Source organism: Heteronotia binoei, chromosome 11, assembly GCF_032191835.1.
Source record: "Heteronotia binoei isolate CCM8104 ecotype False Entrance Well chromosome 11, APGP_CSIRO_Hbin_v1, whole genome shotgun sequence".
Classification (NCBI taxonomy): domain Eukaryota; kingdom Metazoa; phylum Chordata; class Lepidosauria; order Squamata; family Gekkonidae; genus Heteronotia; species Heteronotia binoei.
This window is the reverse complement of record NC_083233.1, coordinates 48,219,478-48,243,124: the sequence shown is the minus strand read 5'-3', so window position 1 is coordinate 48,243,124 and position 23,647 is coordinate 48,219,478. Positions and strand designations below refer to the sequence as shown.

Here is a 23,647-nt window from a genome sequence, read left to right as displayed (position 1 = left end):
GAATGTATTTAAGGAAATGATAAACCTCCTTCCTTGCATTTCTGTTCATGAAAAAAGCACAAGATGCAAATCCATGGGAAATCACAGCAAGTTGCACCAGGTGTGCATGATACCTACCTGGATACCTCTATGATTGCACCCAAGAGCTAGCAGGAGTAGAATTAGGTGCCTCCTTCTGCTGAGACCCAGCATGGAAAATGGGTTGAAGTAAAAGCTTCATGGAAAATGGATTCTGCTAGATTTCATGCTCTGGGTACTTCAAGAGTTTGGGGAACCTTCTGTGAAAAGAAAGGCTGAAGTATCTGGGCCTATTCAGGTTTTTAAAAATTGACTAGGGGACATGATAGAGATTGACATAATTCCACACATAGAAAATTGATACTGAAAACTATCTCCTCCTTCTGTGATACTAGAATACACAGGCACCAAATGACAGTGATGAGCAATAGGTTCAAGACAGCCAAAATACTACTTCATGCAATGTGTAATTGAAAGATTACACACTTTCCTGGAGGATATCAGTGGCTGAGTCATGATGTCTAATGGGAATGGAGAGATCTGAGGCAGTAACTTTCTGGGTATCAGTGGATGGGGTTATCTATAGGAGGAGGTTTGGTTTTCATGGCCTTCTGGGGCATTTGGCCACTGTGGGAAACAGGATGCTGTGCCAGATGGAGCATTAGTCTGGTCCAGCAGGGGTTGTCTTATGTTCATTGTTTATCATGGACCATCCATTCAGCTCCACTCTGTGCTAAAGGATTCCTGATGGACTTGTGCTTTGGTTTGAACAAGAAGGATTAGATGCTCATTCCAACCACAAGGAGGAGATTGAAGATCAGGGTCTGGAGTCATAAAACACTACATTTAATATAGGGTTGAGTCCACTGAATATCTTTGGCTGATTACAGACCGGCACTTTGGGCCGACTCAGAGATGCCTCTGAAGTCGGCCCAAATAATCCCTCCACACAGAAACATCTGCTGGGCGTCCCCAGCCCGCACTCACCCCGTCCTTCTGGCCGCTTCCCCCGCTCGAAAAGCAATCACTTTGGAAGTGGTCACAAATGTTTGAGCCAGCAGGTAGTCGCCTCCTCCCCCCCCCCCCGTCTGGAAGGGGAGGGGCGCAAGTGAGGCGGCTTGGCGGGGTGGAACTTCCAAGCCGCCCAAAGCTGTTTCCGGGTTTTTTTTTTTTAAAGAACCCCATGAGAGCGCTTGTGCGCATCAGCACTTCCCCCGAGGGGGATCAAAGAGGAACCCGGCTTCCCGGTCGCCTTCCCGTGCAGAGGCGCCGAGCTGCCTGACGCACCGGAGGCGGGCGGCTTGCGAGTGAGTGTGTGGAGGCTCCCGAACGGCTCTTTTTGCGCCGGTCCAATTGGGGACACCTCCCAGCTGCCCCAAAATGCCCGTCTGTTTTCAGCCTCAGAGCCTTTGTTTGGTACAACTCCAGGACATAACCATTGGCTGATCAAAACATCTGAGGCAAGTGAAGTTCCACCATCCCTCTTAAATGGGAGTAGGCATTGGTTTAAGCCTTTTCGCTTTTTTTGCATTCTTATGTACCCAGACGTCTTGTTGCAGTTAAATTTTCCCCTTAATTGGCTTTTCTTTTTGTCAGTTGAGTTCTGACCTGGATAGGCCAGGCTAGCCAGATATCAGAAGCTAAGCAGGTTCAACCTTGACTAATATTTAGAAGGGTGACCTCCAAGGAATACCAGGTTTGATGCAGAGGCAGGTAGTGGCAAACCACCTTTGAAACATCTCTGGCCTTAAAAACAAGTCTAGCTCGCCACCTAGTGGTGCATAATGTAAAAAGAGCTAGAACTTTAGACTGCCAGACAATCTTAGGATCTCTGGCTATAGTACATCCAATGCCATACAATGATGTTGATTATAATAATTTGTCAATTGAAGAGTGATCCCTAGAAAGAATTTTACTCTGAATTCATGTGATTAACCCCACTAGTCATCCCCTGCATTTTTCTTCCTACACCCCATACCTTCTAGCTATCCGGCTGTTTGTTAGGCAGCTGAAGGATGCTGGGCTTTGCTACAACAGTGGAGCATAACCCCAAGATATGCTGATTATTTATTGCATCGTGATAGGATCTGGTGCAGGTGCTGAACCTGCAAAGCATTAATTAATCTGGGATAATTATCTGCCTCTTTCTGCCTAAAGGTACCTGAAGAGCTGTGCAGTGTATTCAAGTGCAATACTTGCAGCTCTAGGGATCATTCTGTGCAGAAGCCATGAGCCTGCAATGGGGTAAAGTATGATTGTCACCAGGGCTTTTTTTGTAGCAGGAACTTCTTTGCATATTAGGCCACACACCCTTGATGTAGCCAATCCTTCAAGAGCTTAAAGTAGACCCTGTAATAGGAGCCCTGTAGGCTCTTGAAGAATTGGCTGCATCATGGGGTGTGGCCTAATATGCAAATGAGTTCCTGCTACCCAAAAAGTCCTGATTGTGACTGTTTAAACTAGGAAGCTGTCTGCTTACAGGCATGGAAGTGGCTTAGGACAGTGTCATCTGTTAAATTTATATTCCTCCATAATGGAACTCAAAATGTTGTGCAGTGGAGCGGGCAGAGAGGAGATGTGCAGGAGACCTTCAGTCTGGCCACTGCATTGTGTATCTGCCCTCCATATTCTATATCCTCTGGGCCAACAGATACGCCACTTCTTTATTTTTGTGCTGACCAGGGCTTTTTTGGTAGAAAAAGCCCAGCAGGAACCTATTTACATATTAGGCCACACCCCCTGACATCACCATTGTTTCACACAGGGCTTTTTTGTAGAAAAAGCAGGAACTCATTTGCATACTAGATCCCCCTGATGCCAAGCCATATGATGATGATGATGTTTATGATAATTTGTCAATTGAAGAGTGATCCCTAGAAAGAATTTTACTCTGAATTCATGTGATTAACCCCACTAAGTAATCATCCCTTGCATTTCCCCCCCTACAGCCCACACCTTCTAGCCATCCTGTGCATTCCTGAGCGTTCCAACTCAAAAAAAGCCCTGGTGCTGATCTTTGTCCCATGAGAAACCTGGCTGGTGCTCCGTCAACACCATCTTCTTCCTGCTTGAAGCACAGGAGCCAGTCTCAGCTCTGAAGCAGTCCTGGGCTTCCATACACTCTCTTGATGCTGTTGAGAGAGCAGCCTGCTTTGGCAGTGAGAGAACAGGCCTTGTTTACATGGCTCGCTCCTGATTCTCAGCCGATCTTAACACCCACGGGGTCCTTTCAGTGTAGAGAAAGAATGGTTGTGGTATGTGGGAGAGCTGTGGACAATGTGCTTCATTGATAGACCCACACGTTCCTATTGGCGTGGGTGCTATGTACGGAGATCAGGGCTGGAAGATGGGGTGAGACAGGACAGGAGCTGGGCAGAAGGGAGCCGAGTGTTTTCATTTGGGGGACGGCCTTCAGATTCTTCAGTCATGTGATAATAGGCTGGGGAATGTTTACTTATCTGTGCAGGATCATCTCACACTTCTCTTGAGGGTCTCTCATATTTTCTCAGCACAGGATAAAAATATTTTGTTGCTAGGATACACTGACAGTTCTAACCAGTTTTTACGGTGTGTTGCTGTATAGCAGTCAAAACAGCAGATATGTCCCCAATTGGCTAGTGCCTGTGACATCATGGATGAGCAACAGCACTCTAGCATAACACTAACACCCCTTTGTGAACTGAATTGTAGTTTAGCAAATGTCTTTAGAAGTGAATTGTTTCAGAGTTGTACTACTGGAATGTTCACTAAGCTCTTCAAAACATCAGCAAGTCTCCTCCCCTGCATTAATACCCTGCCATCTTACAACTTTTGAAACAGTATATATTTTTTCCATTTTCATTCAGCCTGTTCTCTGGTTCTGTACCCCGCTGGAGTATGTGGGGATTTTTTAAATTGTAGGTTAGGAGTATACCTGTCCTCAGCAGCAAAGGTACTTTACCATTCATTATGGAGGAAGGAGACAGCTGTAGTGGTGGTTTCTAATACTACTGAATAGACATTGCAGTAGTGTAAGTCATAGCACTGGAAAAGGACCCTGCAGAATTCTGTCTCTTGGAGGCAGCTCTTAGATTCAACTCCAGGCAGTTTTTGTCTCCCTCTAGCTCAATCCATGTAATGTAAAAGATTTACTAACCCTTTAAGAATCTGTAGAGTGCTCTGCAATGTGTGATGTCAGATGGAGTCCAAGACAAGCAAACAAAATGTGCGTGTTTGTGTTCAGACATTCTTGAATTTTATTTTCTTTAATTTTATAAAATACACCTTGTAAGGTAAGTCTCTAAAAACATGATCTTTTATGCTTTGTTAAAAAGTCAAAATTCAAAATCAGAATGATAAAAACACTTTCAGCTTATTAACTATTTTTTCCTGTATTTCTTGGGGAGAGTAAGGGGGCTGGGGGACATGGGTGCGGGTTATGCATTAGTTAAATCAAAGTGAAATATGAAATATAGATGACTTCACTTGTCCTGATCTTGACTGGCTTCTTCATGTCCCACCCCTACCCACCTTAATCAGATCTCATCTTTTGCCCTATGTGTGTTGTCAGCCTAACCAGTTTGATCTAGGCCAGCATTCCTGCTCAGCAGAATTATCTTGGCCCATTCTCCTTCTTTCTAGCATCCCTGCTGTCTGCCACTGTGATTTTGGTTTCCCCAGTAGATAAGCACCAAACCTCGGTCTCTCTACTTGTGGTTAAGTAGTGAAGGTTAAGGCTGAAACCAGGAAGTCTTAGTGGCCATGGATCATTTGCTTCCTGATTTTTTGGTTGTGTCACTTCCTGAGGTGACCTGCTGTCTGGTTCTCTTTGCACAGTGACATCATGAAGTCCCAATCCTATGTTGGTGTCTCCAGATTTTTTTTAAAAAAAATTTGGCCTTCAGATTCTTATTTGGCACGCCATGAGGTTCATTCTGCACAGTCACCAACTCATTTCAATTTTCAGGAATTACAGTTACCCAGAATATTCTATGCTCTTCTATCTGTTGGTCTCTAAATTTGACTTCAAATATTCAGGATTCAGATACTGTTTGTGGCAAATGTCTACAGCTTGCTGAAGACAGCAAATAGCAACAAGAACCAAAAGAGCAAATATTAGATTCTGCAAAAGATCATCTGTGTATAGAAACATGGAAGCAAATGTCACTGGGAGAAAAGAGCACCATTGTGAAGGTTGGAGAAAGTTCATTTCCACAGCTGGTTACAAAAGGAAAGGCATATAGCACAGATGTGCAGTCCAAAAGAGTTATCCCACATACAGCAAAGGAGCCTCTAGCATTACACATTCAAGCTACTGGTTATTACAGATACTCTTAGGCTAATACCAATATCTGTTCAGCTGGTTAGCAACATGGCAGCACAGAGGAAGCAAGAAGAGCAGCCTGGCTCTTCTCTTTCAAAGTATGAAAACAAGAGGCCCCCTTGGTTGTAGGGGCACCAAGCTCCTTAAATGCTTTCAGTAAAGTTGGTTGGGTTAAGAGAAGGAGAGATCTGGTAGCATTGGAGACAGGGTCAGTGCTCTCTTCCTATATCAGGAAGATCCTTGCTCTTAACCCCTTGCCTGGGCTGTGGCAGGTAGGATCCTATAAAGGTTTATTTCATTCTTGTGTCCTCTGTCACTTGTTCAAGAGTGATGGAAGTTCCACCTTCCGCGGCATCAAGAAAAGTCTCTAGCAAGCTCCAAGTGCTTCCTTCTCTCTCTCTGTCTCATAGGCTCACCTTTCCACAACAAGTGTGATTTCGTCTTTATCCTTTGTCTTTGGGAGCAGAAAAGCTGGAGTAAATTTGCTGCATTTCTCCTTGCAAATTGAGGGAAAGAAATTCCTTTTATTTTGCAGACCTTTTTAAAATTATGAGCTTTTGCCACGAGGCCAGATAATTTCAGAGGTACCGGGGTGCAAAGAGCTCTGCTGCTGGAGTGGGGTGTCTCTTCTCCCTTGCCACACACCCAGTGTCAAATAGCGTAGAGGAAGAGGAGGGCAATGGGCAGAGTTAGAGGAGGAGGCTTGGTGTAGCGTGACTGCATCAGGTTAAAGCCTTGTCGTTAGGGGACGAAGGGCGCCTTGTAGATGCGACATCAACTCCCTCGTCGTTTAGAACTTTGTGCCCCGGCCCATGAGCTTGAGGACTGCAAAGTTGTAGGTGGCTGCAATGATGTAAGTGAGCTGGTGGGGCAGAAAGCAGGAATGAGGAAATGAGATCAGACGGGTAGCACCCTGCTACCCCCAAAAGTAATATAGTGACCATCCCATGTGTCCTGTTGTGGCCCTCCAGTTGTGCTCCAGCAATGTCATCCATGTGATATGGCCGAGAGCGTGCGAGGAAGGACTCTCAGGACAAGGACATGTCTAGAAGCCATTGGAGCCCAGACTTTTCCCAATGCAATGCTGAACATCTTTGTTCAGACTTATCTTTAGTGGCCAAAACTGGGATTGCCCGTTTTAAGTTAATTGAGTATTCATTTTAACACTGTGTTTCTTTGTGGTTTGGTTTTAAATGTTACTGAGTTGCACTTTCTGTATAATTCTCTGGATGAAAAATAATGCTGCTATTCTTGTTATTGAAAGACTATGTTTTGGGCATCATAATTGGAAAATGGGTGGAACTTCCGTGTCCCTAGAGGTGCTCTGCCCTTTTGTCCACAGTCTTCTCAGATTACACCCCTTGGCTCCCTCCCCACTCCTGCTCTTGCTTCCACTGGAGACTCTCATTGCCACCCACCCAGCCAAGAAGGGTTAGTTCAGTTCTGGGACTCACATTTGCAAAGACTGCATAGGGATTCTGCATTTTATAGGGCCTGACACACTAGAATTTATTCCCCCTGATTTGATGTTAAAATTGACCTATCAGCATTCTGAACTTAACTGCATTGCTCATTAGCGGTCTTGTGATGTCTGATTGCACTGTTTATTTCATGTACTCCACCTTGAGTCACACTGAGAAAGGTGGACTATAAATAAAGTAAATAAAATAAAGAGAACAGCTATTAAAGGAATGACTTACCAGTGCCACCAGTGTGATTGCAGCCCCAACAAATGCTGCAATGAACAGATGGAAAGTCATCTGGAACTGTAAGGAAAGGTCAACAGCAGATATCAATTCTGACTGCTTTTGAACAGGCATACTGCGAGCTGTGAGGAGCCAGTAGCCCATTAAGTCAGATGTCAAAATGCATGCTACTACACCCTTAGGCTGGCAAACAAGAAGGGGAGAGCTGCAGCTACATCACATGTAGTCAACCTTGTTTTCCTCCTTCTCCATAGGTAACCATAGGCTTGAGCATCTGGGAATGCTGTGATAATGTCCCCTGTACTTTCTCTCAACTAGCAGCTAAGACATTGCCATTTACTCAATGATGAGTGAATTAGGGGATAGCAAATGGCCAAATCAATGACTAATGAAATGTGTTCAGGAAAAAAAATGACAGTCCTCTGAAAGGCAACCTAAAGCAGAAGGGGCTCACCTGCGGCTTGGAATATGTCTCAGGCAATGTTCTCTCTAAGATGAGTTAGTGTGAGCTAGCTCACAGTTTTTTAGCCTCTAGCTCACACATTTTTGTCTTAACTCAGGAAGGGTGGCCCCAAAGAAAACTAATTTATGCAGCAGCCAAATTGCTCACTCTCAACTTTAATGCCAGCAGCTCACAAAGCAGAATTTTTGCTCACAAGACTCCACAGTTTAGAGGGAGCATTGGTCTCAGGGGTGTCTGCTTTATCTGCAAAAGGTCTCAAGTTAAGTCCCTGACATTTAAAAGGTGTTTGGAGTATCCTGGACAGCACCTGCCAGTCAGATAATTCTGAGTTTGATAGACTGATGACGGCCTGCCTCAGTATAAGGCTGTTTCACCTAACAATGTTCTGTAAAAAATTCATACAAAAAAGAAGCCATTCCTGGGGGCCCTATGGCCTCTATCATACCCCCTTCACAGGTTCAATTGTGAGGAGTTTCACCTTTTCCTTTTCAGTACTTTTTCTTTTCTTTTTTTGCTAGGAACTCACCTCAGCTGTCTTGCAGATGGAAAGAAGGCTCTGTCCACACACTCTTCCTGGAGATGCATTCCAGGGTAGAACACCTGTGTGGGACACAAGACACCCAGAGTAAATTGATAGCAGATCAGGTTGCTTCCCAACACAGAGCAAACCTTCTTACAATAAGCAAGTTTATGTGGAAAGTAGAAGACAGATGAGGTACTGGTTGCCAAAAAAAAAAAAAAAAGGAATCAGCGCAGTAGCTTGCTTTTTCTCCTAAGAAGCTTTTCTGGTCCCCTGTGACTTACTCCATCAGCCAGGAGAAGTAGGGAAGGAGGATTTCTGAGAGTTTTCAAGGGACCAAGAAAACAGTTCTAAGAAAAACTTTTAGTTTATTCCATGGGAGCATGTTTTCTTTTATAAACACTACTGGCAGTCCATCTTTTGGGTGTGAGGAAAGTAAGATCAGATTCTCAGGCTGGTTTCCAGGAAATGAACTGCAGCACCCCACAAATATCCCTGGCTGTCCTCTCAAGAGAACTAGCTCATCTCTTCCCTTCAAGACCCTCTTTCCACCAAGGATGGCTTGCTCATTGAGAAAAGAAGTTATATATTAGCCATGGTGCCAACCATGTGGAAAATGCAACATTTGCAAGGCAAAGATGCACAACACTTACCATACATCCTGGCATCAGTGCATAGGTTGCCAATACTAGCTGAAGTCTTGCTTGGATTTGCAATGGAGTTGCATGTTGTCCATGTGCTGAAGTAGATGTAGACAGGGACAGCAGAGCAGGCCAGGACCAGGAGCCATATGATGGCCAAGACATAGGTTATGCCCACAAACTGAAACAGTCAAAATCAGCAAGAACTGTTAGTGGACAGCTGGGAGCCTTCAGAGACAAGGGCATGAGACTGGAGATCTGCAGACTGAAATGACCTGAGAAAACCTCTTCCTACTGGAGAGGGAAAGGGCACCTCTAGCCAATCGGGTGGCAGAAGGGCTAAGCAGCTCTGCCCATGCATCCATGCAAATATATATGTACAGTTGTGCTAATATAAACAACTGTGGTCTTTCTGCACAACTGGTTCCTTGTGAAATGAATGAACACAGGTTTATTTGTTGTGTGCAGTTTGCACATCTTCCTTGAAGAGGATGCGTTATCTGTAATGGGATAAATAAACATACTATCCAGTAATCAAAGCACAATAATTTGTATTTGGATAAAATTGCAAAGAACCATACTGGTGCAGATGGCAAAGGTTTTGCAATTGCAATGTGGGGTGTGTGACCATGAGAGCACCACATTAACCAGGATGTGGGCACAACCTATTATGTAATACATGTAGCATAAGAAAGTACACACACCCTTATTGTTGTCTAGCCCTGGGCTATTCATTCTTTGGAAACTGAGTAAAAGTCCAGTAGCACTGTAAAGACTAACGAAATTTGTAGGAGTTTGTTAGTTTTTAAAGTGCTACTGGACTCTTACTCTTTTCTACTGCTACAGACAGATGAACATGGCTATCTGTCTTGATCTATCTCTTTGGAAACGGAGTCCTCCATTATATAATCTCCCATGTAGGAGTTCTTACTTAGCCATGTTCTTTTTAAAAGCAACATACCTCCAGCTGCCTCTTTTTGGGAAGTGATAACGTTTCCTTTTTAAAAGAGGATGTGAGCTGTCATTCTATATATTACTGGTGAACACAATGTTGCTATTTTGTGCAGAAGTAAAGATGTTTGTGTGTGAGAGAGTGTGACATTTTCATTGTGCAGAAAAGCCGCAATGGTGTGAACAATGTTTCTGAATGAGTCAGATGACCAAGGAGAGGAGCACTCAATTACATATGTGTCTATCTGAGGCAGTTCTTTCTGTACAAATTCTGGGTTGCACTTCTGTAATGTGCTTCCCAGGACTTGCTTGCACAGCAGAATTTATATCATTGTGATATCTGTATCCTAAAATTTGTGCATATGTGTGATTTAGGTGCATGAGATAATGAATTGTGTGCTCCTGGCTCTGAACATCTGACCCAAGAGGTGCAATGATGAAATTGGTCTTGAGAGAAAACAGCACTTGTTCTGCTCAGCTCCCCTGATCTGAACCAATCTTGGTTTGTAAGCTGGGAGGTCTTAATTAAAATGGGTATTTCTGAAGCCACTCCACTCTCTGAAGGACAGGTAGCTTTGAATATCTGTTGCAAAGTTGAGCTGGCCTTCGAATGAGCAGCAACAATGCAGAGATGCCAAGATGCCTCTCTTTATTTGTAAAGGCTTGCATTTGCTCTCTGTTGATCAGATGCACATGAAGTCTAGTCCCACTTCCTGGCACAACCATAAATGGAGCTATCACAATTGCTTTTTGTGTGTGCAGTGATTACAGATAGGGAATGGGACAGCAGTGAAGAGTTCAAGAACCTGTAAATTTAATAGCCCAGACTTTAAAGAACATGCCTCACCTGTGTGCATGTTCATAAAGGTGGATGATGGCGAGCCAGTGGCTTAGAAATGCCCATTTTAAGAATGTGGGCAGCCAAATGCCCAACCAATCTGTTGTGAACTGTATCCCCTTTTCCCACCTGCTTTTGGTTGAACTTGCACATGCTGAAAAGCCATGAAGCTGGAATTTTATTATAGGCAGCCCAAGTGCATCATGTGGCTTTGATGAAAAGGCCGGCAGCCATTTTCCCTCCAAACTGCACTTAGAGGCCGAAATTTCATTGACTTCCATGAAATTCTGGACCCCTCAATAACCCTAGATCCAGGCTATTTTACCAAATGGGGGAACTTTTTGCAATGAATAACCATTGCCCAACACTATCCAGGTCCATGGGAACATTTGGGCTCTTCCTTAAAAGACTGTAATGACAAAGTAAGTTGAGATGCCTTAAAGCAATGGAGAGAGTGGGGAGGCTGGTAGATAAAACATGAAAGAAAATAGTGAAGGGGGGGAAACAGAGACAAATGAATGAATTAGCATCAATAAAGGATAAAAGTAAAGGTGAGAATTGGGGAGATTCTACACAGTGATGACAAGGGATGCACTTGACCCTGGAGGAGCACAGAGAAGGGAAGGAAGAGGGTTGAGCAGTCCTGGTGCAGTTTTCTTTCTAAGATGCTGTCAGTTCAGTGCAGCTGCTCCCTTCAGTTCCTGGTGCCTCTGCCGCACCAGTCACTGCTGTCTCATGCCCATCAAGTGGCTCAAAGGATAAGCAAACTCTGCATAAGATCACCTTGTCAGGATGTCCTAGCCATTTTCCCAAACAGTGACACACCAGCTCCAAAGAGTGAGCTTGACGGTGTCCTCTGGAACCCCTCCCCTTGTGGCCCCCTGTTACCGTAGCGCTGAGGCCCCTGCCACAGATGGTGGTCTTGTAGTCGCCAAAGATCTGCCTGACAGCGCCAGTGGTGTAAAAGCCTTCGGCCAGCAGGAGGGCTCCAAAGAGGAAAAAGAAAGCGGCAACCCCATAAATGGCATATTGGAAGTCATGGATCCTGCAGAGGGATAAAAGGGAGGAAGCTTTTTGTAGTTGTTTTATTCTGATCCCAGTACTGGAGTGATGAGATAGTCTTTGGGCTCTGAGCAAAGCAAAATAAACTCCTGGTATTAGCAAGGCCTTGTCTTGGTTCAGTCATTCAAAAGGGTCTAGGGAGATTTTGAGGTTCCTGGACCATGGGAGAAGGAGAAGGGAGGAGGATAGCACATCCTGGATTGCCAAAAGGAGGCCCACCATGTGATGAAGAGACTACTAGGCTCATACATGCGTAAAATGATGGTCTTGGAGAGGGGAGAGCTTTGAGTCACATTCTGCCTAGCAGGACAAGATGCCAGGAGTCCTCCATACCTATTAAACTTCTCAAGGAACCCACCATACTTACCACGAATCCAATAGATAACATACTTAAGCAATAAATACACAGCAAAGGAGCACAGAATGCGTAACAATCTCAGCCTGTGTCCCAAAAGCTAATGCAATGGCTTTTTTCAGAGTTCAGAGCTGGGGATGAGTCAACATGGCAGAGACCCTTTGCTGGAATCAGCAGCTGCTTGTAAGTGTGGCAGAATCAACTGGGCCACATAGGCAAACCAGGAGGTTTACTAGGATGCCAGCTTTTAAGGGACACCAAATTAGATGGAACTGATTTTTCCTCTATTTATATGTTATCTTTTATAAATGAAAGAATCTAGGGTGCTAAAAGCCCATGGGCTAACCATCCCCCAGGCTGCGAATGAGGAGACTCAGCAAAGCCTGTGCGTGTTCTAATGATCACCTGAAACATCTGTGGCCATTTTGGAGTGACTATGGAGTACCTGGTCTTCAGATGGGGCTGGCCATGCAGGTTTTCCAAGTGGGACAGTTTTACTGAGACATTTAATTTGGGTTGAGTTTAAATTGGGGAGGCTTAAATGTGGTTACAACTCAGGTGGGAAACAGGAAGACTTTCTCTTGTTTCCTCAGTCCAAAATTGAGCAGCATTGGCTGGGACAGGATATAGGAGCTTCAGCCATGGAGAGGATACTTACACATCAATCAGAAACTCATAATCCTGATAGTTTTTGGAGAAGTAGGTCTCGATCAGGTGCTCTGTGCCAGTGAGTGCTTCATGCCCACAGCCACAAAAGAGTGCTACCCCCAAGAAACACAACCCAGTGGCAACCAGTGAGGCAAAAGGTGCCCCAATAAGACATCTTGCACAGCAATCTAATAAACCTGGGGGGAGAAAAGAGAGATTCCATCAGCAGCAGAGAACCTGTACATTCTCATGGTGAAAAAGAGAACAGTATGGAGGATGGGAAGCCTATGTGGTGGTGGCAGTTAAAAGAAAGTATATTAATGCAGGAATGAGACATAGCGGAGAGAGAGAAATGTTTCATCGCATTAGTTAGTCCACTTATAATGAACCAGTGTTTCAGAAGACCTAAATACAAATCTCTTAGGTTAAAAAAAAACCCTCAGTAGGAGCCTTACTCTCCAAAGGAAAGCTGCTAGCTCCTTCAGCAAAGGAGTAGATGAAACTGAAGTGGATGGGGTGAGATTCTATTCATGATCTTTGCTTCCACTTGAAGGCAGAACACTCACTTAACCTTCACTTGGGGCTAGCTGGGGATCCCTTCAAAGCTTTCTTAATCATAGTTTGGTGGAAGTATTTGGCCCTGGAGGTTTGGTTCAGGTACATTGCTATCCCTTCACACAGAGAGATGTCACCTTTGCAGTCTTTTGGTTCTTTTAAAGTCTCAAGGTTTTCAAGCCTATCTCATGATTTAAGGCTCCAAGATCACCAGGACCAGTTAGGCTGGCTTCCAAAAGGAATTTAGACCTGGAATTGCTTTCCAGAGCTCTTGCAGCTGGGTCTAACTCACAGAGCCTTTGCAGGCAACACCCAGACGATTTGGTGTCTCCTTTTTGGCACCAAAGTTTAAAGAAGTAGAGAAAGTTGAAGAAGACAGTGAAAGTTGAACCAGGCTATGCAAATGTACCTGGATGAGGAAAAGGCTGGCACAGAGGATGCAGGAAAAAAAGGATCCAGCTGGCTAGTCATTCAGAAGCCCTTTTTATACATGGGTAAAAATCCTGCCAAAAAAAATGATGTGATGCAACCCATGGGTCGGTAACGACTCGGTGCTTGCACAGGGGACTACCTTTACCTTTTTATATTGTTTGCATGGACAAATGGGGACTGTTCCCTTTGGACCTTCCCATCAATAAGGCAAATATAAGATATTTTTCTGGCACTTCAACAATGTTGCTTTGATTTTAGAGAAGCTGGATATCACCCCAAGAGAAGCTCAATCCAAAGGCAGAGCTTAGTGCTGCTGCATGAGAATGTGCTGAAGTCATCAGAGCAGACATCTGAAATCTCCTTGCAAGAATCAGCTCTGTGGCTCTCCAAACTTCTTTTTTTTAACCCATCTTGTATCCAGCCGGGCTGGTATCACACTCTGTCCTTGTTGCATTTAAGGACAGGGATATGCCCATTTGTGGACTTTGGGGGAGGGAAGCAGAAATGTGGAAGAATTAATCTTGGCTGGCAGCAGCAATAAGCCAAGCTAAGCAATGCCATCCCCATAACTTGACAAGGAGTCCAAACATAGCAGCTCAGTCCTGCCCTCTGGGATTTCAACTGGACTGCTGGATGAGACCTACAGAGGTCACGCTCTGCCTAACAGGTGCTCTCCACAAGGGGGCACTTGCATGTAAAGACATGGGAAATCAAACCTGCCTGAGCCCTCAGCAAGAAAGGGCTGAGCTCCCTCCAAAGAGAGCACATTTTGTAAGAGGAAAGGGGCAGGGCAGATGAAGAGACACAGCTGTCCTGCTCTGTTCATAACCTACAGTGTGGGGAAGAGCTTTTGGCTCTGGGTTTTCAAGGGTTCAGATGGAGATAAGGGCTACCTGGAAAACTCGGTTGTGGAACTGGATCCAGGTTTGGATTCTGAGGACCCGTGGTTTGTGGAGGTGTTTGGCTCTGGGGTTTTGGCTCAGGCACATCACTAACATTATCTATATTATAAAAAATACAACAGCAAACCTAAGAATGCTTAACATAGTGCAGAAAACCCACACTCCCTCCTCCCACTAGCTCTGGGGGCAGGAATCCCCCTGGGTCCCTGAGGATCTGTGTCCCTCTCCCCCCTATCTCTCAAGCCTCTGAGAGGCACTGGAGTCCAGTCCAAGCCATATGGCAGTTCTTCCCTCCCATGGTTGGTCTCTCTCCCTCCCTCCTTCCCTGTCTCCAAAGTGTTTTTCTCATTCCTTGAAAAATGAGCCCATCAGAAACTGATGGGACCAAGGGCCAAGGTCACCGCTTGTACTGATCTCTTGGTGGCACAAAGGACAAGAGGGGGCTTGTTCTTTCTCACCAAGCTTGGATAAGCTCATCAGTATTCACTCTGCTCTGGGGAGGGCTGGACCAGGGGCAAGAGGAGACAAACAGAGAACAATGGGAGGCCTATTCTCTTAGCCTTATTTAGGAGCAGCCCCCTCCAAAGTGCTACGTGGAACTGGCCACCACAAGGCCTGCTGAAGTTTGGCAAGTCTCCCACCCCCACGTTCTATGTATGGCATCTGTTGGGGCTTTGGAGTAGTTTGAAGGAGGCGATGGGCACAAAGTGGGTGGTCAAAGGCCTGCAGTTAACTACTTGGTCATCCTTCTTCTCGGCTAGGAGCCAAAGTGGCCCCACGTGACCTCAGTCCCTTCCCCACTTTTGCCCAGTCAGTTTGGAGTAATTTCACTGGGCTCTTATAATCAGTGCCATGAGACCCATCATCGTTCCACACTGCAGGCTCTGACCTGAACAACTGTTCTTTCTGGCTTAAGTCAGCTTATACATTCCTCTCTTCCTTCTTCTTCTTCCAAAGGTCATCAGATAGAGTTTCTTTGGGGTACTCTCATCCCCTTTGTCTCCTAGGTTCTCATCACACTCCCCACAGCCTCTCCCAGGGTGCCTGTTGGCTTCTCGGCCTGGGCTTCCCAGCAGTGAATGCCCTGCTTCTCATGAGAATGTTACACAAATCTAAATACAACTTATTGTCTGCGGTAGACAAATCACTGGATTATTTCACTACAAATGCTATTGTGGCTTGACTTTAGAAACCATTTTCAAGACCCTTATAAAAGTCTGCATTGACAAATGAAACTGTCTGTCTCTTTTGCTTTAAAGACCTGGTTCACCATAAGCCTCAAACAACCAGAGCCTGAAAAAGAGGAGCATGGTGGTTGTGGAAACTGAACAACTTAAGCAGCGGTTGGCAGAATATCCTTTCTTTTCAGCCCATTTATTTGATGGTTTTGTCACAGGTCTGTAGCCAGTGTGGAGACACAGTGCACTGCCCCATCAAGAACACTAATGTCACTCACTGAAGAATATCCCCCTCTCCAATCTTCTCTTGGTAATTTCAGTCAATGTTTAGACTGTAAAATGCACACCAACCTTTGGGTTTGCAACAGGGCTATAGAAGTTTCTGGTGGAGCTGAATCTGCCGGAGTTTTAATTAATTTCTTTGATGGCCTATCTGGAAATGGGGCAGCTCTCCCTAGCAAAGAAGGCCATCTACTGCCTTGACAAGTCATTCTTCCTCATCCTTTTTATTTCCTTTTAAATGCTTGAGAAGCCTTCATTTCCTTTTCTTCAACCTAAACATGCTCAGTTCCTCCATCTTCTCCAAACACAACCTGTCTCCACGGGGCCTGTATCACCTTGCCACTGTCTCAGAAGCCCTGTCATCCATTCTAGTGCCCAAAACTGAGCTCAGAATTCCAAACAGGATCTTGCCAGGGCAAACAGGTTGTACTACTAATACTTCTAAAGCCTTTAGAATGGTATAGGTTGGTTACAGAATGACATTTCTGTAATGCATCCTCGCATCTTTAACAAGTGTGCCATCCACTGCTCTGTTTAAGCCATTTAAGAGAGCTGATGAATGCCACTGCATCTACCTGGCAGGTGTTTGCTCAACCCATTTCCAGTTCAATGCTGAAGCTTTTCATTTCTAGCCTATTGTACTTGTATGCCTCTTGTAATCCATGCTTTCCACATTTAGCAGGCCTGATCTTGCACTTGGACAAGACAAGGACCCTCACCAATTAAGCATGGCTTTTTGATCACACCATGGGCCCTGGCACAGATGACACCATGTTGCAGTTCATTGCACACAAGACAGAAGGATAAAGTTGTTGTGTTTTGTTTGTTTGCTTTTTCATTTGGCCCAAGTTCCTGGCTTCCTCGCCTCCTTTTCTTGCTGGCTGCCAGAGCCCTGGGATGCAACTCTAAGCCGCACGCTCCAAAAGCACAGTGCAGGAATCTGGGGTTCAGAAGGAGGGGGAGAATATTCGGAGGAGGAGATGAGAGAAAGAGTCCCTTGTCTGAACACAATCCCCAGCCTTGTGCTCAGAGGCAGAACAATGGACACGAGACAAGAGGATGAGCCTCCGAGCCTGGCTCCCTGCCTCCCTGGCCCTCCTACCCTAGCCCGGCTGGCTCAGGCTCCCCCCACAGAAACAGTGCTCCCGTTGATGAGGTGTGTGGGAGCCGAGAGTAACCCTGGCTGGTACAGGATGGGCTTGGGGGGAGGGAGGGAGTGGGCCCTTTGGAAGACTCAGGGTTCGTCACAGAGCCCCCTTCCTTTTTTTGTACACTATGTCAATGTTGTTTTTTTCTCCATTTGAAAGCAAAAGATATGCATGTCATCTTTTAAAAAAAATCTAAACTAGACAAATGAATATGATGCGGCAGTATAAAAAAGATTTCGTGTCCTGGACATTGAAAGACAAAACAAAAACAAAACCAGATACTATTGGAACCAGAAGAAAAATAGAACTCCTTCTGCACATTGAACCCTCTCATTTTTACTGGGGTTTGGACTTCAAGTGTGTGAGATTTGGGGGTGGGGGTAATAGTTGGCAATACTGCCTAAGAGGAACGTAAACTGAGTCAATTAATATTCCTGGCTACTGTTGGCTGGGCTAGGGGCTCCGTCGCCCCTCCTCCCATCCAGGCAACCGTCCAGGCTCTTGATGGGCCTGGGAATATGAAGGGTGAAGAGAGGAAAAGGAGTAAAGAACCAAAGGGATTATATGTAGATTAAATTTGCAGGCCATACTGGACCATCAGAACAGAACCCTACTGGAATCAAGTAAATGAAGCCCAAAAGAAACCCAAATGACTCCTGAGACCTTAGGCTGACCTTTTCACTGATCATTGCTCAAAATGAAAAGGATCTGATCACCTCAAACATTAAAATACAGCACTGTCATTTAAGGTTTATAAGGCCCATTCTGTCTGTGAAGCCTGGAACAATTTACACTCTTTGCCTACCCCAATTAAAAATAGACTGAAGAGGGAAACCCCGCATCGAGGTCTTCTTTGGCAGGAAATGACAGCAATATTGGACACATTGTGAGAACACAAAAACACCATCTTCTCCCTGAGGAGAACTCTATCTGGGCACCCAGTTTCATGCCCTCTAAATGACCTCTACAAGCCACAAGGAGGTCCCCTGGAGCAATCCCAACCATAAACACAAACCAAGCCTCTGCGCCTCCTGAAAACCACATCTGGAAAGGGGAGACAGAAATCTCTCTATCAACCATGTAAGAAAGGGCAACTCAAAAGAAACACCAAGCTCCTTGTGGAGGACAAGGGCTTTTCAAAGGGCCAGGATTTGCTGGCATTTGTGCATATCAGTTCCATGCAGGCAAAATTGTCTGCTTGATCTCAAAGGAGACACATTTTCTTACAAACAGGCAGGGCTTTTTTTTTTTTAGCAGGAATGCACAGGAGTGCAGTTCTGGCTGACTTGGTGTCAGGAGTGTGTGGCCTAATATGCAAATGTGTTCATGCTGGGCTCCCCCCCCCCCGTGTGAAACAATGGTGATGTCAGAGGTGTGGCCTTATATGCATATTAGTTCATGCTGGGCTTTTCCTCTGTGTGAAACAATGGTGATGTCAGGGGGTGTGGCCTAATATGCAAATTAGTTCATGCTGGGTTTTTTCCTATTTAAAAAAAGTCCTGCAAACTGGTATTGACCAGAAAGGATGGGAGAACTCAGAAAAAGTGTTGTCAGTCACAGAAGGAGCAGTTTAATGAAGTCCATGAAAAGACCTGAGCCCAAACCTCCATGTCTCTAGCTGCTTCAAGACATCATTTGGGGCCACTGCTAACTTTCCATGTCAAGCTTCTGGGGACTGGGATGACCAGAGCCTGCAACTCACTTCAGGGCATAACAACATTCTCTATTAGTGGGAAAGAGGACCCCACTCCCTCCAGGTGAGAAGAAAGCTGCATCTATGCTTTGCAAGTATAACAAAGGATAGCTTTAAAGGCAAGTTCAAACTAGGAACGCTTCAAAGAGAGGAGTGCTTCAGAATCCTCACCAGGACTGTGAATGACTCCTAGCTCAAGACTGGGTGGATCCTAAATCAAGTTATTAGACCCTGAGACCTAAAGAAGATTTCTTGGACAATGACTTAGTCTCCAGGAATTTTAAGGGTCCTGGATGGTTTGCTGAAGGCTTCAAGCTGACAGGAAGCCTACTATGCCAGGCTGTCCTATCATCCCAGGACTTTGGATGGGATGATAAGATGGCTTGGTGTAGTAGGATGCCTGTCTCTACCTGGCCAATATTAAATAATTCCATAGTCAACTGGGAGGACAGGGTGGAGAGAAGTCTCAGCTCCTACTACATCTTTCACCCAATGATATGTCTGCACCATCTCTCTGTAGAGCAGCGGAAGGTAGAAATCTTGGACACTGATGCTCATCTTAGGGCTGCAAAGCTGAGTAATCCCCCCCCCTAGTTATGGCTTAATGCAATAATTGTAAAAGATATTTTTAAATAGTGGACAAGAGATGCCTTCCAACATGGTATCCTAAGCGGTCTGCCTGTACCAGAGGAGGTTTAAGTCTTCCCTGAGCCTGCTTCAGCAGGAAGGGTGGGATACAAATTAAATATTTTTATTATTATTATTATTTTAGCCCCCCACTCCATCTTATGCACACCCTGCTCATGCTGCAGGTTCTTCCAAACCCCCAGAATCTGAGCATCCTCTCAGAGAGAAGCTCCATGTCTCGTAACCAAGGAAACGCTTATCATTTTCAGACTCAGACAGAGCTTTGGACCAGTGGGAAACAAGAGGTGAATGAAGGCTTGGAAATCAAGGAGAATTTCATTAGAGAAGCTGGGAGGGGAGGCTGTTAAAAAAACAGCAATACTTTCTTTGAATTCCCACCCCCACCAAATGCCCTATTAATGCTCTGCATGATTAGCATTGCTTTGAACTGTTTGCCAGCTAGCTCTTCAGAACCAGCTAGATTTCTGAGACCCACAAAAAGATTGCCTCTCTTTGCAAGAAGGGAGACAGCAGAAATCACAAGAATTCTACCTCAGTTTTTGCTCCAGTTATTGAGTGGAGGCTGGGGGGAGACTTTGGAAAAATTAATGTCACAGGACTGGAAAGACAGGCAAGCCAAGAGGCAGAGCACTGGGTATGGGAGGCTGTATGCTCCCTTCTCTGGAAATTCTGGTTGCATCACACAGGACAGGATTTGTTTTTCCCTGTTTGAATCCTGTCCAGGAGCTAGTGAGGATGCAGAGGAGTCGCTGGCTCTTCAGCCTGCAGGAACCATCCTTAACATAGTTCTGACAGGGCTGCAAGGGTCAGATGGCTTGGTCTTGCTCACTACTTTCTTCCATGCCACTAAGGGCCACCAAGTGCCCCGCACAGGGTTGCCAGCGCTGCAGGAGTAACTTGGCTGTTTAAACTTCCACATCCATCCCTGAAGGACCCGATTCCTCAAGTAGGTTGTACTCCTTCCTCTTTTTATTCAGATTTCTTGGGCAGAGGAGAGGGGAAAAGAGGAGCGAGGAAAAAATATATACAGTCATTGTGAGTCCCATGCTGCTGAATCTTTGGATCTGAAAGAGATGTTTGCGGATTGAGTCCTATTCTTTCTCTTCAGCCATAAACTGGCTAATTTGGGAAAGGATTATTTACCCTGACCTGGATAGCCCAATCTAGCCTGTGTTCCTCAGATCTGGGAAGCTAATCTGGGTTTGGCGCCTGCTAATATTTGGATAGGAGACCATCAAGGACTACCAGGGTCAGGAGGACATGGAGCCAGAGAATAGCAAACCACCTCTGAACATCTCTTGCCTTGAAAACCCTACTGGGTCACCATAAATTAGCGGTGAGTTACCAGCAAAAATAAATAAATAAACCTTTTGCCTGGAGCCAGTGGCTGCTGGTGCAACCCATCATCCAGAAAGGACTCAAAATCTATTATCTGGAGCTGTTCCTGCCCTCACATCCTACCAGAAGCTTGTCTTGCATTCACAGGCAACATCAGCACTGCATGAGCAAATCTCTTTGAGATGGGTCAGAAATTTCATCTTGCATGTTGTGATGGCTGACTAACTATCAGTAAGGAGCTGATGTCACTAAGACTTCCAATTTACTGTTCAGAAGTTGTGTTGGATGTGAATAAAGTTTGGTTACTTGTCCCACCTGTCATCTGCAGCACAAGGTGAATGAGAAGCCCAAGTGACCTCCCCTTTCTGTGCACCAGTTGCTAGGAAGGGTTGCCGCCCCTCCCCCCTGGTGAGAGCATGCCTGCAAGGTCATGGTCAAAAGCAAGGTGTATATATGCTGGTGAACTGGGGGTGACTGGGTGGATCTTGGTCTAGTAGATAAACTCTCCCCGTGAGCTACACTTCGGTCAACAACTCAGCAAGTGGCACTGGTGCTGTCATCCCAAAAAGTTATTGTGAAAGAGGCCCTCTCTGTAGTGGTATTACTCACATGCACTGCTGAACTATCAAGCTTTATGAGCCATGCCTCCTTCTGAATTTGTTAACTGGTCACTGCCTTGTGTCTTGCTACTTTTTAAGCACGTGCTGACACATTGCCAGTACCAGATCCAAGAAATGGAGAAAGCCAAATCTCTTGAATGCCACAGCTGCTGTGACTCAGATGGTAGCATCATCGCTGATGTGGCAATATTCTTTCAATCTGTGTCTATAAACCTCTCTTTCTCTCTCTCGGTTTTGTTTCACCTGATACCATCTTTGTTTGGGACTTGTTCTCCTCTCTGCTAGTTCAGACAGATTGATGAACACAGAATGCACCACTTTATGGGGTTGTGTTTGATCTAAACAATGTTTCACAGAAGTTTTCTGCAAGACCATCCCTGGTGTCTCCCATCAAGTACTTACAAGGAAAAGAACTAATGGGAGGAGAGTAGATGTGGGACACTTGATGGATTTTCTCGCATGTCTAGTATGGAGAGTCACAATATCAGGTTGGAAGGATATGGCTGGTCAATGTTTAGCCAAAACATAGTCTCCCGTTCTTCTGCCTCAGATGCTGAATGCCCAGCCTCTTGAAATCTCCCAAAGGACACCACCTCCCTGGGCTCCTTGCTCCCGTCATCAATGGCTTTTAGAATAGGTAACTTGGCTAATGTTTCAACTGACATGTCAGTCCTGACTGGATATAATGAATAATGTTTCTCCTTCTCTACACAAATGCACCTGCCTTTCTCCCCTGCATCACAGCCACTATAAATTAGATGAAACATCAAGAGTCCTTCTGGAGGGATGCTGTTGCTGCTTAAGAAATTTCTATGTGCATACTCTAAATGCTTATTAGTAATGCTGTCTACACAATAGCAATAATAATGTCTGCATGTTTGTTCTGAATCTAACCAAACTAATAGCTCAAGACTAAGCAACTGACATATTGCAGTACTTTGTATGGATTCTATTTGGATAAAAAGAATATGTAAAAAGGACTCTTCCCTGTCAACCCCATGTTTCTCACTATATAATGTTCAATAAAAACTATTTTAAATTGGAAACAAACTAGCTAAGATCTTGAAACCAAATAGCCAGAAATCTCCTTACTTCTCCCTTCAGCTTCTCATGTCATTGGTTAGATTTCAGTTCAGTTCAGAGTTTAAGAAGAAAATTCTGCACTCTTGGTTATTCTTAAGCAGGAAAATTTCCTCAAACCAGCTATTTTCTGTGGAATGCCAGCACTTCAATGTCCCAGCACTAGAGAAGGTTTCCAGAGCAGAATTAATTCACGTATTCCCCAGACACCGGAGAACTTCACCAGCTTGGAATATTTAGTGGAGAGCCTGAAACTGTCCTGCCTGCCAGAAAGACCCACAATTCCTTGGGCTTTCTTTTATAAACACGTCCAACAACTTGGTCCTTTTAGTCCAAGATCCTATTTCTATGAGCAAAACGGTAATAAATGGAACATTCAGAGAATTAATCAGGGATTTGACCCATAATTTTTCTCAGTGGAACGAAATGCCTTTCGCATTAGCAGCATTACATCAAACAATTTGCAAAGTTTCCTTTGCTTTGTAAACTCACCCATTGCTTTCAGATGTCAGGAAAACAACCGCTGGCTATTTTCCTGCCTTTCTTCCACTAGAACAATCCTTTGCCGCTGCCTCTGTGCCTTCCCTCTGTTTCCCCCTGGATCTTTCTCTCTCTCTCTCTCTTGCCCTGTCCTCAGCCAAGAAAAGGGCTCTTGGGTGGACAGCCAACCCCCTTAAAGGGACAGCCCCCCTTCCTCCTGCTCCTCCTCCTCTCACTGTCCCATCCCTCTTAACTCTCATCTGGACACTTGCCTCTTGTGTTTGTCCCTTGTGTTGCTGGGCTCCTTCGTTTTTGCTTACCAGTTTCTTTTCCTCAAGACTTCTGGGTGGCAAGGAATTGCAGAGGGTTTTGCTGCAAATTCAGTGCCTTGTGTTTGGGAAATGGGGGAATGGAAAATGATCAGAATGATTTCTGAAGTGGCGTTCAAGGTCAGGAAGGAATTGGCTACTGGATAATTTGCAGGTGACAGCAGGGCTTATTTGTATGAGGCTCTACTTCAGGCCCACCTTGTGCCCTGCCCCTGGCCTGACCTGGCACATATGTGCAGCTGGGGTTGAGGCTTCAGGTATAGACAGGTCGTGACAGACACTGTGGATCTGCAGTTTTATTGTCACAAGAGCAGAGGCTGTGCTAGTAGAAAGTGAGAGTTTGTTTCCAGCCATCTACTAGTGCCCCTTTGCAGCCAACCTCTACTTGGAAGACCCCAAGCCACAGTGTGACTTTAGTGACACAGTAGCTGTTAAAGCCATTAATGCATAAGGGTGAC

At 45.1% G+C, this 23,647-nt stretch overlaps 1 protein-coding gene across 3 annotated transcripts; it reads right to left on the bottom strand.

The window, feature by feature from the left end:
• Positions 1–5,875: 5,875 nt before the first annotated feature.
• Positions 5,876–23,039, bottom strand: PLP1 (proteolipid protein 1). 3 transcript variants are annotated; one of them, XM_060248934.1, is made up of 8 exons: positions 22,873–22,992; positions 14,385–14,492; positions 12,515–12,701; positions 11,328–11,484; positions 8,663–8,831; positions 8,016–8,089; positions 7,021–7,086; positions 5,876–6,182 (listed from the first exon to the last, which is right to left on the bottom strand). In XM_060248934.1, the coding sequence occupies exons 1-8, from the start codon at positions 22,874–22,876 to the stop codon at positions 6,111–6,113; spliced, it is 837 nt and encodes a 278-aa protein (XP_060104917.1). In that variant the 5' UTR covers positions 22,877–22,992; the 3' UTR covers positions 5,876–6,110. The 3 variants fall into 3 exon arrangements, with proteins under 3 accessions (XP_060104917.1, XP_060104916.1, XP_060104918.1); XM_060248933.1 differs by having other exon boundaries at positions 11,223–11,484; positions 22,873–22,990; XM_060248935.1 differs by lacking the exon at positions 14,385–14,492 and having other exon boundaries at positions 11,223–11,484; positions 22,873–23,039.
• Between the last annotated feature and the right edge of the window lie 608 nt (positions 23,040–23,647).

What these genes read in the sequence shown, in the direction of transcription:
- PLP1 (XM_060248933.1), bottom strand. An exon ending in TCCACAACCGAGTTTTCCAG is followed by an intron (nt 12,702 to 14,384) that starts GTAGCCCTTATC and finishes TTCTCCCCCCAG; the next exon opens with GTTTATTAGATTGCTGTGCA. An exon ending in GGCTAGGACATCCTGACAAG is followed by an intron (nt 8,832 to 11,222) that starts GTGATCTTATGC and finishes TGACTGTTTCAG; the next exon opens with TTTGTGGGCATAACCTATGT.